Source organism: Chionomys nivalis, chromosome 10, assembly GCF_950005125.1.
Source record: "Chionomys nivalis chromosome 10, mChiNiv1.1, whole genome shotgun sequence".
Lineage (NCBI taxonomy): Eukaryota > Metazoa > Chordata > Mammalia > Rodentia > Cricetidae > Chionomys > Chionomys nivalis.
The window spans coordinates 16,906,465-16,919,840 of record NC_080095.1 but is presented as its reverse complement, the minus strand read 5'-3'; the positions used below and the strand labels follow the sequence as shown (position 1 = coordinate 16,919,840).

Here is a 13,376-nt window from a genome sequence, read left to right as displayed (position 1 = left end):
AGGATCCCTGTAAAGGCTGTCGAGTTACTGTGACCTTGTGTGTGTGCAGGTGGGTGATGCTGAAGAATGTACATCTGGCCCCAGGGTGGCTAATGCAACTGGAAAAGAAGCTGCACTCCCTGCAGCCACACGCCTGCTTCCGACTTTTCCTCACCATGGAGATCAACCCCAAGGTGAGCAAGAGGTGTAGGAGCTCTGGGTGCTGGAACTTTCTGTGTAAGTGGCGTGCACAGTCAAGAAACTACCTGCATCAAAACCAGAGGGTTAGCTGGCTGTGGTGGCACATCTGCAAGCCTAGAACTTTGGGTGCTGGAGCAGGAGGATTGCCAAGAGCTTGAGATCAGCCACACCTTGTCTCCCTAAAATAAAAGCAGACATCATAAAGGCCACCTTCTCCCTCAGGTGCCAGTGAACCTGCTCCGTGCAGGCCGAATCTTCGTGTTTGAGCCACCGCCTGGGGTAAAAGCTAACATGCTGAGGACGTTTAGCAGCATCCCTGTCTCTCGGATATGCAAGGTAAAGGGCATGACCCTGGGTACACCCACATACAAACCCAAGACCAGCCGCCTTCCTATGCACGGGGGAAGGCAGGAAGAGTGAGGAGTAGGTCCCAAGTGAGCAGATACACCCCAGAGTCCACTCCAGATTGCATAGTAGGCTCTGTCCCTGAAGCCACTCTGCCCCTGTGCCACATGAGGACAACGGTACTTCAGCAAGGATCCCTGTCAATTCTGCTTTGCTTAGTGCCAAAATCCACTGTTTGAGTTCATTTTTAGAAACCTGTCTAAATTCAGGTGCCGTCGTATCTGTCCTGTTCCACAAACTGGGTACTTTCTTCTGTCAGCCATACTGTTTGCTGCTGCAGTCCAGGTGGCTGAGGTGTGAGGGTGTGAGTCACTCTGCAGATCTTTACTTCTAAAGTAGTGTCTGGTTTTCTTAGACAAACACATGATGCTCTCTGATGATTCTGTCCTTGGTCTTCTTCCTCGTCTAGTCTCCAAATGAGCGTGCCCGCTTGTACTTTCTGCTGGCGTGGTTCCATGCCATTATCCAAGAGCGCCTGCGCTATGCTCCACTGGGGTGGTCAAAGAAATACGAATTTGGAGAATCTGACCTTCGATCAGCTTGTGACACGGTGGACACATGGCTGGATGACACAGCCAAGGCAAGTAGGCTATGCTACATCAAAGATGCCAATGCACTTAGGGGAAATCATACTCAGACACATCACATGTGATGTGGGAAAATAGCGGATCTGAACTCAGGAGTGCTAGTATTTTAGCAGCCAGAACTTAACAGTGTAGCACTTGGGCTGGAGAGATGGCTCAGTGGTTAAGAGCACTGGCTGCTCTTCCAGAGGTCCTGAGTTCAATTCCCAGCAACCACATGGTGGCTTACAACCATCTGTAATGAGATCTGGTGCCCTCTTCTGGCATGCGGGCATACATGGAGGAGAATGTTGTATGCATAATAAATAAATAAAATCTTTAAAAAGAAAAAAATCAGTGTAGCACTTGCTATATGGGAGTAGGTCCCAGGTGAGCAGATGCACCCTCAGAGGTACAGAGCCAGCCCCTTGCGTGTACCCATGTGACTCAGCCTCTCTTCACCCCAGGGCCGGCAGAACATCTCACCTGATAAGATCCCATGGTCTGCCCTGAAGACCCTGATGGCCCAGTCCATCTATGGTGGCCGCGTGGATAATGAGTTTGATCAACGTCTGCTTAATACCTTCCTGGAGCGTCTGTTCACAACCCGGAGTTTCGATAGTGAATTCAAGCTGGCCTGCAAGGTTGATGGGCACAAGGATATCCAGATGCCTGACGGCATCAGGTATGGCTGCCTGTGGGGACAGAAGTCGTGGCGGAGGGAGCGTTTGGAGCCAGTTTGCCCGACTCTGATTCCAAATGTCCTGCTTTCTCAGGCGAGAGGAGTTCGTGCAGTGGGTGGAGCTGCTGCCTGATGCCCAGACACCCTCGTGGCTGGGCCTGCCCAACAATGCCGAGAGGGTCCTGCTTACCACCCAAGGTGGGCCGTGAGTCTCTTTACTCCTCCAGAGCCTGCTGAGTAGGGCTTCTTCACCTCTGGAAAGGTGCAGAAAGGTGGCTTTAGTTCCAGGTTGGAAGCACTGATAGGGGCTTGGTTGGTAGATACACAGACCTGTGCCCTAGCCTGGGGCAAAGGCAGAAAAACCAAAGTTCAACATCTGGTCTACACAGCATACTCTAGGCTCAGGCTACATGAGACCATGCCTTAGACAACAAAACATACCTTGTATAAAGTCAGTTTTTGTTTTGCTTTTTTTTTTTAAAAGATTTATTTATTCATTTATTATGTATACGGTGTTCTGTCTGCATGTGCATCTGCAGGCCAGAAGAGGGCACCAGATCTCATTCCAGATGGTTGTGAGCCACCATGTGGTTGCCGGGAATTGAACTCCGGACCTCTGGAAGAACAGCCAGTACTCTTAACCGCTGAGCCATCTCTCCAGCCCCTTGTTTTGCTTTTCACAACATTGCAAGTAGAATCCAGAGCCTAACACAAGTTAGCAGGGCTCTGTGAGTGAGCCGCAGACCCTCCCCTTCAACGCTGTCCTAAAATAGCCATTTAGAGCCTGGCTTCCTAGCACCCATATGGTAGAGGCAACAGGGTCAAGAGTTCTTGGCTAACCTAAGCTGGCCAACCTAGGCTACATAAGACCCTCATTAAAAACATCAGGTAAGGAGCCGGGCAGTGGTGGTGCACGCCTTTAATCCCAGCACTTGGGCAGCAGAGGCAGGTAGATCTCTGAGTTCAAGGTCAGCCTGGTCTACAGAGCAAGTTCCAGGACAGACAAACCCTGCCTCAAAACACACACAAAAGACTTTCCCCCTGAACTACTGAGAAGTAACTTCAGCCAGAAGAGAGCCAAGAAAATAAAACTGGAAATACATTCCAAAGTGCCATCTAGTCAGCGATTCTAAAGCAAGACTCTCCAGTAACAACAAGTGTAGTACTTTCTGGGAGTGACAGGTTTGAGAGGTGCTTGCCTAACCTGATTTCTAGGAGAAGGCTGAGAAGAGGCGGGGGCTGGCGCAAAGGTTCCAAAGCAGATGAGGCGGGCCGGATGGCTCCCAGCTGCCTCGCTCTTCTGCAGAGAACATTCTCTGGGAGCTTGCCTATTATGTCGGAAGTGCTTGTGGAAGGAGGCCACCTTTGTGAGAAGCCGGGGACTATTGTAATGGAGAGTGGGTAGTGAACAGCTGTTCCATGGATTTAGTTTGAAAATGAGTGTCTGAGACCTGGAAGCTAAGCAGGTTAGGTACAGCCCTCCAGTGTATAAGCCATCTGTCCTGTGGGTCTCAGAAAATCACGGGGGCAAGTGAGACCGGGAGTAGTGAAGTCCTGTGTCCCAACAGCACTGTCAGGAACCTGGTGCTCCAGGGTCACTGCCCAGCTTCACAGCCTTCCCAGTCCAGAAAGCAGGGAAGCTCAGCAGTTTGACCTTCAGTCTCTATGGGAGAGGGCCAGGCCAGGCACGACTGTGCCTTCAGTCACAACTGGATGTGTGCAGAGTTCACAGGAATCCCAGCTGCCATCCCAAACATCCCCATGGCAGACTGAATGCATGGCTTCTGAGACCCAAAGCTGTATGAACATACTGCAACATCATGGGGCATGGCCGTACACTGGATCTGTCTTATTAGTCTGACATGGCCTGTTTTCTTCTGTGTTTACCTCTTCTCTGGGCCTGGTCTGCACTTAGATCATGTGTGCAGAGTCCAGTGGGCTGCTTTAGTGACTCACTGGTGATGTACCACTGCTTCTGGACATTGAACTCTTCCTCCTTGCCTGCCTCCCACCCATGGCTGGCCTAGGTGTGGACATGATCAGTAAGATGCTGAAGATGCAGATGCTGGAGGATGAGGATGACCTGGCCTATGCAGAGACAGAGAAGAAGACAAGGACGGATTCTACATCTGATGGGCGCCCTGCCTGGATGAGGACACTGCACACCACAGCGTCTAACTGGTTGCACCTCATCCCACAGACACTGAGCCCACTTAAGCGCACTGTGGAGAACATCAAGGTAGCTGGGCTGGAGCCTTCGCATTGTCTTAAGAGTCGGTGTGCTAAGCCGGGCGGTGCGCCTTTAATCCCAGCACTTGGGAGGCAGAGGCAGGCTAATCTGTGTGAGTTCGAGACCAGCCTGGTCTACAAGAGCTAGTTCCAGGACAGGCTCCAAAACCACAGAGAAACCCTGTCTCGGAAAAAAAAAAAAAAAGAGAGAGAGAGAGAGTCAATGTGCTAATCCAACCTTGAGCAAAAGGAAAGGCCACTTTTTTTTTTTTTTTTTTTTGGTTTTTTTTTTTTTTTTTTTTTTTGGTTTTTCGAGACAGGGTTTCTCTGTAGCTTTGGTTGCCTGTCCTGGAACTAGCTCTTGTAGACCAGGCTGGCCTCGAACTCCCAGAGATCCGCCTACCTCTGCCTCCTGAGTGCTGGGATTAAAGGCGTGCGCCAGCCACCACCACTTTTAATTGAATGAACTGTTTCAGAACTGTCCATGATCTGAGAGTTAGGGGCAGAGGTCATTCTTTATATTGGGAGCTGGTGGCAAGGCTGGGGCATAGGATAGATCTGAGGCCCTCTTAAGGTTGACTTGCTTCTGTAGACAGATTTTCCTCTTCTCTTTGGTTTTAGGACCCTTTGTTTCGGTTCTTTGAGAGAGAAGTGAAAATGGGAGCCAAGTTACTCCAAGATGTACGCCAGGACCTTGCTGATGTGGTCCAAGTGTGCGAGGGGAAGAAGAAGCAGACCAACTACCTGCGCACTCTCATCAATGAGCTGGTGAAAGGTGCCGAGGGGCAGGGTTTGCCAGTCAGCTGTCCACTCCCGTGAATAGACGCCTTATAGCCCTAAGCTTTGCCTGCATCTTTTCAGGCTTCCTCAGGGCGGCTCAGGAGCGGGGGAGGGTCAGAGAACCACCCCCCACCCCCCACCCCCGCCCGCTTTTCCCTGGGCTTCCCTGAAGTTTTTGTGCAGCTTCTGTGACTTTGCAGGGTGATGCAGTGAAGGGACACAAAACAAGCAGGAGCCGGGCGGTGGTGGCGCACGCCTTTAATCCCAGCACTTGGGAGGCAGAGGCAGGCGGATCTCTGTGAGTTCGAGACCAGCCTGGTCTACAGAGCTAGTTCCAGGACAGGCTCCAAAACCACAGAGAAACCCTGTCTCGAAAAACCAAAAAAAAAAAAAAAAAACAAGCAGGAGCAGGGCAGTGTCCCCAGTCCAGAGACAGAGCGCACTTGCAGTGCTGGGCCGCCAAGCGTGCACCCCACGCTACTCTGACAAGCATGCTCTGGGCCTTCTGGGTGTGGATAGGGTACCAGGTGTGGCCAGGAAGTAGAGCTGTGCTGTGCAGGCTTTGGCAGCCTGAGCCACTTCAGCTACTGGGGAGTTGGCAGAGCTGATGCCAACACCTGGGTCTTGGTTCCTTGTTGCAGGGATCTTGCCTAGGAGCTGGTCCCATTACACGGTGCCTGCAGGCATGACGGTTATCCAGTGGGTGTCGGACTTCAGTGAGAGGATCAAACAGCTACAGAATATCTCACAGGCGGCCGCATCTGGTGGTGCCAAGGAACTGAAGGTGGGCAAGCATGGCCCTGAAAAGTCAGGGTAGTGCCTGTTGAGCTGGACTTGGGTGGAAAAGTGTCCTTTAGGATGGCATTGGGGACAGCCCAAGTCTGTGCCTGACCTGCTCTCCTTCCCCGGGGCTCTGTTTCTACAGAATATCCATGTGTGCTTGGGTGGCCTGTTTGTGCCTGAGGCCTACATCACTGCCACCAGACAGTATGTGGCACAAGCCAACAGCTGGTCCCTGGAGGAACTCTGCTTGGAAGTCAATGTCACTGCCTCACAGAGTGCCACCCTGGATGCCTGCAGCTTTGGGGTCACAGGTAAGCTAGTGTCTGGGTGCTCAGACAGCCATTCAGTGTGACCTGATTGTAGTGCAAGTGGCCAGGCAGAGCCCCACTAAGCCTGTGGGTGCCCTGTAAGCAGGGCTGGGTGGCTGGGGCCGCTTCAGCCCAGGTCTCCATGTCTTCTCACAGGACTGAAACTTCAAGGAGCCACATGCAACAACAACAAATTGTCACTTTCCAACGCCATCTCCACAGTCCTCCCGCTAACACAGCTACGCTGGGTGAAGCAAACAAATGCCGAGAAGAAGGCCAGCGTGGTGAGTACCATCTCCCTCCCTGCCTGACAACAGCTTCACCACAGCCCTGAGCCCCACGGGAGCAGGAGCTTCCCGTCGCCAGAGTGAGTCACAGTAACCCCGTCTGTCCTACAGGTAACCTTGCCTGTCTACCTGAACTTCACGCGGGCAGACCTTATCTTCACCGTGGACTTTGAAATTGCTACAAAGGAAGACCCACGCAGCTTCTACGAGCGTGGAGTTGCAGTTCTGTGCACTGAGTAGAGCTAGACTTTTCTCGGGTCCCTTCTGGAATAGTGACATTCGATATCTAACATTCATTAATCCTTGAGCGTTGGGAAGTTCAGTGGACTGATGAGAAGAAAGTGTTTGGTCTGCGCTGGAGGAAGTGAAAGCTGCTGCTGAGGTGGGGACAGGGCTGGGAAGATGCACATGTGTGTGTGTGGACGGCTGATGGGACGGCTTGTTTTATTATAAAACACTAAGCATGGCAGCCTCCCACCTCTTGTGGTCGCTCCATCTGCTGTGAGAATCCTTGTGTCTCCTCCCATGGTGCAGCTCTTGACAGCTGCACCCCAGCCCACCTCACCTTTGTCACCGTGGTCACAGACACTGAAGCAGCCAGGCAAGGCCAGGAGAACCGCACTTCATCCCAAGCCTGCCTACAACTGTGTTCTTAACTGAAACTTGGCTGTCTGACACCTCCATCCCCCAGGCACCTTTCCTGTCCTAAACACAGTCCCGCCACCAATCCCCTTCTCCCACACTTCATGTCTACTGCCCCAGCGTGGTGGTGAGAGAGTGGCCTTGGCCTCACAGTAAGGGTGGCAGTTAATCTGGTTCTCGAATCTGGGTTCCCACAGTGGGTATGGCACTTGTTAGCTGTAAGGACTCCTAAACAAAGAGGCACTGTCCTAACCCCCAAGGGCTCTGGGAGCAGACACAGCAAGCTCATGAACAGGAGGATGTGGCCAACCCTCACTATAAACAAAAGCTGCCAACATTATCTCCCTGAGGAACAGGAACATGGAAGTGACTCTGCCCTGCAGAGCCCACAGGAACCACTGTGGTTTTTCCTTGCTGTCTGTCCTCCAAGATTGCTGCCCGAGTCTGGGGGAGTGCTGGCAACACTAGTTTCGCCCCAGCCCCATAATTGTACTTCTGGTTCTGGGAGCACCTCCTCCCCAGGGAGCATTCCCACCTGCTCCCTCCTACAGTCAGAAGAGTCAGTTCTGCTAGACAGTCACCATCCACCCTGCTGTCCTCTCTGGCAGAGCCAGCCTGGGCACTGATGAGCAAGACCCGACCCCTAACCAGTGCTGGAATGGCCCCAAGGTGGACCTTGCTCTGCCAAGTTTGGGCACCTCCTTGTGGCACCTTTTTTATTTGTCCTTGGGAACCTTGTGGTCCTTGTCCATGCCATGGGGATGACACTAGATTGGAGAGGAGATGGGACCTGGACTTCTGGCGTCTGCACCAGACTCTTGCTCAGCTCTCACTACCTACAGGAAAGAAAATTCCAATGAACAAAGTGGCAAAAGTGGAGCAGGAGGAAACAGCCACCACAGTGAGACAGCTCTCGTAGGCTGAGTCTGTGCCGACTATAAGAGACCCTGCTCCCAGGTGGCACAGAGGGCTTGATCAGTTAGACTTCTGAACATAATAGGAATGGGGAGGGATCTGCCCTGCCCCCTGCCTCAGCCAGCACTCGGGAGACCAAGGCAGGAAGGTTGCTGGGGCTATGTCACAAGATCCTGGTGTCACCAGGCGGTGGCGGTGCACACCTTTAATCCCAGCACTCAGGAGGCAGAGGCAGGCGGATCTCTGTGAGTTCGAGGCCAGCCTGGTCTACAAGAATAGTTCCAGGACAGGCATCAAAAGCTACAGAGAAACCGTGTCTCGAAAATCAAATGAATGAATGAATGAATGAATGAATGAATGAATGAATGAGAAGACTATAAATAAACAAGGTCCTGGGGTCTGGGAAGCCCAGGGAAGGCCACTGGAACCATCCCTGAGCTGTAACCTATTAACTGTTTTTCACATTGTGTACGCACACGTGCACAAGCACGCCACTCTGTGTTCCTGTGTGGTGGTCAGAGAACAGTGTGTCAAAGATGGTTTTCCCCTTCCACCATGTGGGTCCCAGGGATCGAACTCTGGTTATCAAGCTTGGCAGCAAGCACCCTGACCCTCTGAGCTGTCTCCCCAGCTTGGTAGAGACCTGTGTACCACTCATTGCTATTGGTCTTGAGTGTGTCCTGACTGCGCTAACCCGGCCCCTAGGCAAGGCCGCATACTTCTTCTTTCTCTTAGTTCTCTCGGGCTCTGAAAGGAACAGCTCCAGCTTCCTCTTAGAAAGCAACAGCCTAGGCCCCTTGTCTTTCTCACTCCCAAGTCTGGGAGGTGGCCGTGACGCTCTGGCTCTGCTCGACAGGTGTCTGCTCATCTCTGGGGTCTCCACAGGGATGAGGGGGTTGGCAACCCTTGTCATCCTCCAGTCCTCTGGTGATGGAGACAGCCTGGCAGGCCACCCATTGGCCTCCTGGGGGTCAAGTGCCTTCAGTTCGCCCTCATGCTGCATGTCGACATCATTGACCTCCAGGGCGATGGGGGCCCAGCCAGACGCTTTCAGAGTGAGATCTGGAGCCTTTGGCAGGAGTGAGTCTTCCACACGGGTCTCCTCAGCAACCTTGAACTTCAATGTGTAGGAAGGTGTGTTGCGGTTCCTGTCACCCAGGAGGCGGTAGGCACGCTGGCGGTAGTTGCGGTAGGTGGAATGACCCGGAGTGTCTTCTGAGTCACCATCATAAGGATCTAAAAACTAATGACAAGGTTTTTGAGGGCTTGGCTATGTACGAGGACCTGAGACTCAGTTCCTATCACCACAGATTGAAAAGTTTCTGAACCAGTGAATAATCCTGGCAGCAGGCTGGTGTGCCACACAGATGCAGAAAAGACCGCTGTGGTGACAATTGTATATGATTTGCTTTGCTTAGATTTGGGGGGGGGGGCGTTTCGAGACAGGGTTTCTCTGTGTAACAGCCCTGGCTGTCCTGGAACTCGTGCTGTAGACCAGGCTGGCCTTGAACCTCGAACTCACAGAGATCTGCCTGCCTCTGCCTCCCAAGTGCTGGGATTAAAGGCGTGCGCCACCACCATCCAGCTTTTGGAACTCATAGCAAAGATTGGCCTGAAACTAACCATGTAGTCAGATGACCCTGAATTTCTGATCCTCTTGCCTTCATCTCCCCATCGAGAGATCTTTCTGGGGATCAAACCCAGAGCCTCGTAAATGCTAGGCAAGCACTCTGCTGATCTACATCCTCAGATGGTGTGTGTATGGGGCGGGGGCGGGGGGGGTATTATAATTTTTTTTTTTTTTTTTTTTGTAAAGATGATCTTACTATGTAACCTTAACTAGCCTGGAGCTGTCCTCAAGCTCACGGAACTCTTCCTGCCTCTGCCTTCCTAGTGCAGGGGTCAAGGCCACCACACTTGGCTTGTTTTACTTGTTTAAGACGGGGTCTCAGGGCTGGAGAGATGGGTCAGCTGCTTAGTCTCTGACACCCACGCGGCAGCTCACAGCCATCTAGACGTCCAGTCGCTCTCTGGTCGCCTTGGGACTGCATGCGTGTAAGCAGAACACTGGAAGACGGGGTTTCATGTAACCCTGGCTAGCCTTCAACTTCTCATCCTCCTACCCCAGCCTCCCAGTTGCTGGGATTATGTGTGTGGCCACCCTGTGGAAAACTTTTTGTGGTTTTTCAAGACAAGGTTTCTTTGTGTAGTCCTGGCTGTTCTGGAACTCTATAGACCAGGCTGGCCTCGAACTCACAGAGATGGGCCTGCTCCTGCTTCCCCAGTGTGGGATTAAAGGTGTGCGCCACCACAGGCAGTGGGGCTTAATCCTTTTAACCGTGCTTGTCAGGGCCTTTGGGGAGCCCCCCTTCCCAATTTCTGCTGTAGGGATCAGAACTTCCTGTCCTTTCTTGCTTTCTGTGGGCGTATTTTGTCAATGTTTGTTCCTGTCTTGTAGCCTCTTGTCCCAGCACTCGAGGTAGGAGAGACAGGTGGCCTGTCCTGAGTTGAGTTGAGACCAGCCGGGGCTATGTAGTAAGACCTCCTCCTCTAGTGACCACCACCAGATGATGCTGGGCTGTGCCCACGGCTGCAAACATTCCCTGCCTGGTCTCTCACCCTCACAGCCTGCTCACCAGGCTGGCTTTGGCTTTGGAGAGCTCCCCCCCTGTCTCTGGACCCTCAGGGACCTTGGCCAGATCTGAGACCTACCTCTCTCCAGATGCCTTCCGCAAAGTCCATGAGGTTCCTTCTAGAGCTGACCTGTGAAGGAGGGCTTGATGCCAATTCTGCCATGGCAGCTGAACACATGGGGCACTTGAGGTGCTCGCTTCCCACACCACAGGACATATACTTAACACGTGGGGCACTTGGGGTGCTCGCTTCCCACACCACAGGACATACACTCGCCTTGACAAAAGGAGGGAACCCTGGACAAAAATCTTCCCAAGGCCCAGCAGAGGTAAGGGAACCCTTCCTGGGCACAGTGAGCCGCACAGCACCCTGGCACTGGTTCTGGGTCCAAAGCCAGAGGGAGGGGGAGGGGCTCTGCATGTTCTTTCTCAACTGATCCCTGCACACATGCAGAAGCAGTGAGGTTCACAGAGCTAACAGAGGAGCCCAGGCCATCACCTTCCCACGAGCCCTTGCTGCTGAGGAAGGTAGCTTTTGTTTTCTTATCAAAGAGCACTGGAATTTGAATACTTCCAATTTTGGAAAGGGAGGAAGGGATCCAAAACTTGCAGAGATGGCATCCCCCCAGCACGCTCCCCCTTGCTGAACAGGAGGGCACCTGAAGGCGATGGCGAGCGTGTCTCTGCCACTTCCGGAAGCCAGCTGCACTGAACGCCGCCCTGATGCAGGTGTGTCGGCTGGGCCTCAGGCTGGCCATCCCTCAAGGCCAGGCACGTGGACTTTACTTAACTAAAAATAGCAAGTTAGAGGACGAAGCCCAGGTCAGAGGTTCTAGAGCACAGGGAAGGGCAAGCCACAGAAAAGTGGGAGGGAACAGTCTGTCCTACCCTGTAGCCCAGGCTGGCCTTCCTGAGGCAACTGAGGCAGGAGGAACATTAGTTCAAAGCCAGCGTGGGATATATATATATATAGCAAGACCCTCCATCAATACAGTGAAGGCTGTAGCCAGAGTTCAGTCCATCCAGTGCTTACATAGCATAGCTCACGTAGCACACACTAGACCCGACTCAATCCCCAACACCTGTAAAAATAGAGCAACGACTCAAGTTTGAACCCACCACCTCCTACACTCAGGAGAGAGGAGAATCAGAAGTTCAAGGTCATCCTTGACTATATAGCAAGAGGCTAGCCAGGCGGTGGTGGCGCACGCCTTTAATCGGGAGGCAGAGGCAGGCGGATCTCTGTGAGTTCGAGGCCAGCCTGGTCTACAAAGGGAGTTCCAGGACAGGCTCCAAAGCTACAGAGAAACCCTGTCTCGAAAAATAAAAAAAAAAAAAAAAAGAGGCCAGCCTGGGCTACATGAGCTCCTTCCTCAGTAAACAAAACCCTATGGTTGGGGTGCATACATACAATGGTAGAGTACTTGCCTAGCTCTGAGTTGTGGGTGCAAATGGGGTGGGGGGTGGGGAACATCAGGAGAGCACAAGACACAGTGCGCATAGAGAAAGAGCCACAGAGAAACCCTGTCTCGAAAAACCAAAAAAAAAAAAGCGTAAAAGTGCTAAAAATGGAGCTGAAGAGCTGGCTCAATGGCTAAGAGCACTTGCTCTCTCAGAGGACCCAACTTCAGCGCCCAGCGCCCACCTGATGACTCACCACCCCATCTAACTCCAGCTCCAGAGGATCTGGCATCCCCTTCTGGTGCACAGACATAAATTCAGGCAAACCACTCAGCTGCAAAATAGTTTTTTTTTTTTTTTTTTTTTTTGGTTTTTTGAGACAGGGTTTCTCTGTGGCTTTGGAGCCTGTCCTGGAACTAGCTCCGTAGACCAGGCTGGTCTCGAATTCACAGAGATCCGCCTGCCTCTGCCTCCCGAGTGCTGGGATTAAAGGTGTGCGCCACCGTCGCCCGGCAAAATAGATATTTTTTAAACACCAAGAAAATTAGCTCTACGAACCTCCTTGAAGTTTCATGTCACTCAACTGCTCCAGAATCTTCGAAGCATCTGCTAGACCCTGTTGGAAAGAGCCTCCGTCACGTCACATCACAGCGTGCACGCAGCACGCACGCAGCATGTATGCTTTTCAGCAGTAAATCCCGGCTCCCCCAGACTGCACACTACCCAGCTCTGAAACCCGCAAAGCAAGCAAAAAAACTGGCCCTGCAGCACCCTCATGAACACACAGAGCTCATGGGCATCTTAAAGGTTAGGAAAGCCCCAGCAGAGAAGAAAACCAGAGTCTAGCATGGTGACGCTCACATCTGCCTCTCATCCCAGCACTGGCAGGGACGGGGTGTGGAGAGGCCTGAGGGTCAGGAGTTCCAGATCATTCTTAACCACACAGGGAGCTGAGGCCAATCTGGCTACGAGAAACCTCGGGTGTCTCCGGAAAAACAAAAGAGGGAGAAAAGGGAGGAAGGAGCTGGAGAGGTGGTCGGAGGCGAAGCCCCTTGACTGCTCTTGCAGAGGACCTGAGCTCAGTTCCCAGCACCCACATAGAGTGACTCGGTCATCCGCAACTCCAGCTCCAGGGTATCAGACGCTTATGTCTTCCTAGCGCATCAGCACACACGTGTACGTAAACACACACACTTTAAAATAATACTAAAAAAAGAGAAGAAAGGAGGGCAGGAGTAGCTCAGTGGGTAAGAGCCCTGAGGTTCCGGGTTCAATTCCCAGAATCCACGTCTGTAACTTCAGTCCCAGGGGATCAGATTCCTCCACAGACCTGCACATGAGGCACATACATACACGCAGGCCAAACAGCCACGCACATAAAAAGAAAAATATGCAAATATATACTTTTCAAGACAGTTTCCCTGGCTGTGTATTTTTAAATACGATATACAGTGCCCAGATTTCCCCTTTCCTTTTCTTGTCCCAGGACCCCAAGTGACACTTAAAAGTACTGTTGCCTGCGGCATTTTGAGACAGAACAGTTTCAAAGGAAGCCACTTTTAGCGACC

General features: G+C 52.3%; 2 protein-coding genes across 2 annotated transcripts in view; one reads left to right on the top strand and one right to left on the bottom strand.

Annotated features, from left to right (window-relative positions):
* The window catches only part of Dync1h1 (dynein cytoplasmic 1 heavy chain 1), a 68,033-nt gene extending 61,342 nt beyond the window's left edge, over positions 1-6,691 (top strand). The window contains exons 68-78 of the mRNA XM_057782821.1: positions 50-173; positions 403-516; positions 995-1,165; positions 1,616-1,833; positions 1,925-2,028; positions 3,858-4,069; positions 4,681-4,834; positions 5,481-5,623; positions 5,765-5,933; positions 6,087-6,214; positions 6,329-6,691. Of these exons, the coding sequence (XP_057638804.1) occupies positions 50-173; positions 403-516; positions 995-1,165; positions 1,616-1,833; positions 1,925-2,028; positions 3,858-4,069; positions 4,681-4,834; positions 5,481-5,623; positions 5,765-5,933; positions 6,087-6,214; positions 6,329-6,457 (1,666 nt within the window). The 3' untranslated portion in view covers positions 6,458-6,691. The remainder of the gene's footprint in view (positions 1-49; positions 174-402; positions 517-994; positions 1,166-1,615; positions 1,834-1,924; positions 2,029-3,857; positions 4,070-4,680; positions 4,835-5,480; positions 5,624-5,764; positions 5,934-6,086; positions 6,215-6,328) is intronic.
* A 935-nt stretch (positions 6,692-7,626) lies between these two features.
* LOC130882238 (uncharacterized) lies at positions 7,627-11,165 on the bottom strand. The gene is made up of 4 exons (XM_057782155.1): positions 11,067-11,165; positions 10,487-10,537; positions 8,469-9,017; positions 7,627-7,695 (listed from the first exon to the last, which is right to left on the bottom strand). Exons 1-4 carry the CDS (start codon positions 11,163-11,165, stop codon positions 7,627-7,629), a joined length of 768 nt encoding a protein of 255 aa, XP_057638138.1.
* Positions 11,166-13,376: the final 2,211 nt, after the last annotated feature.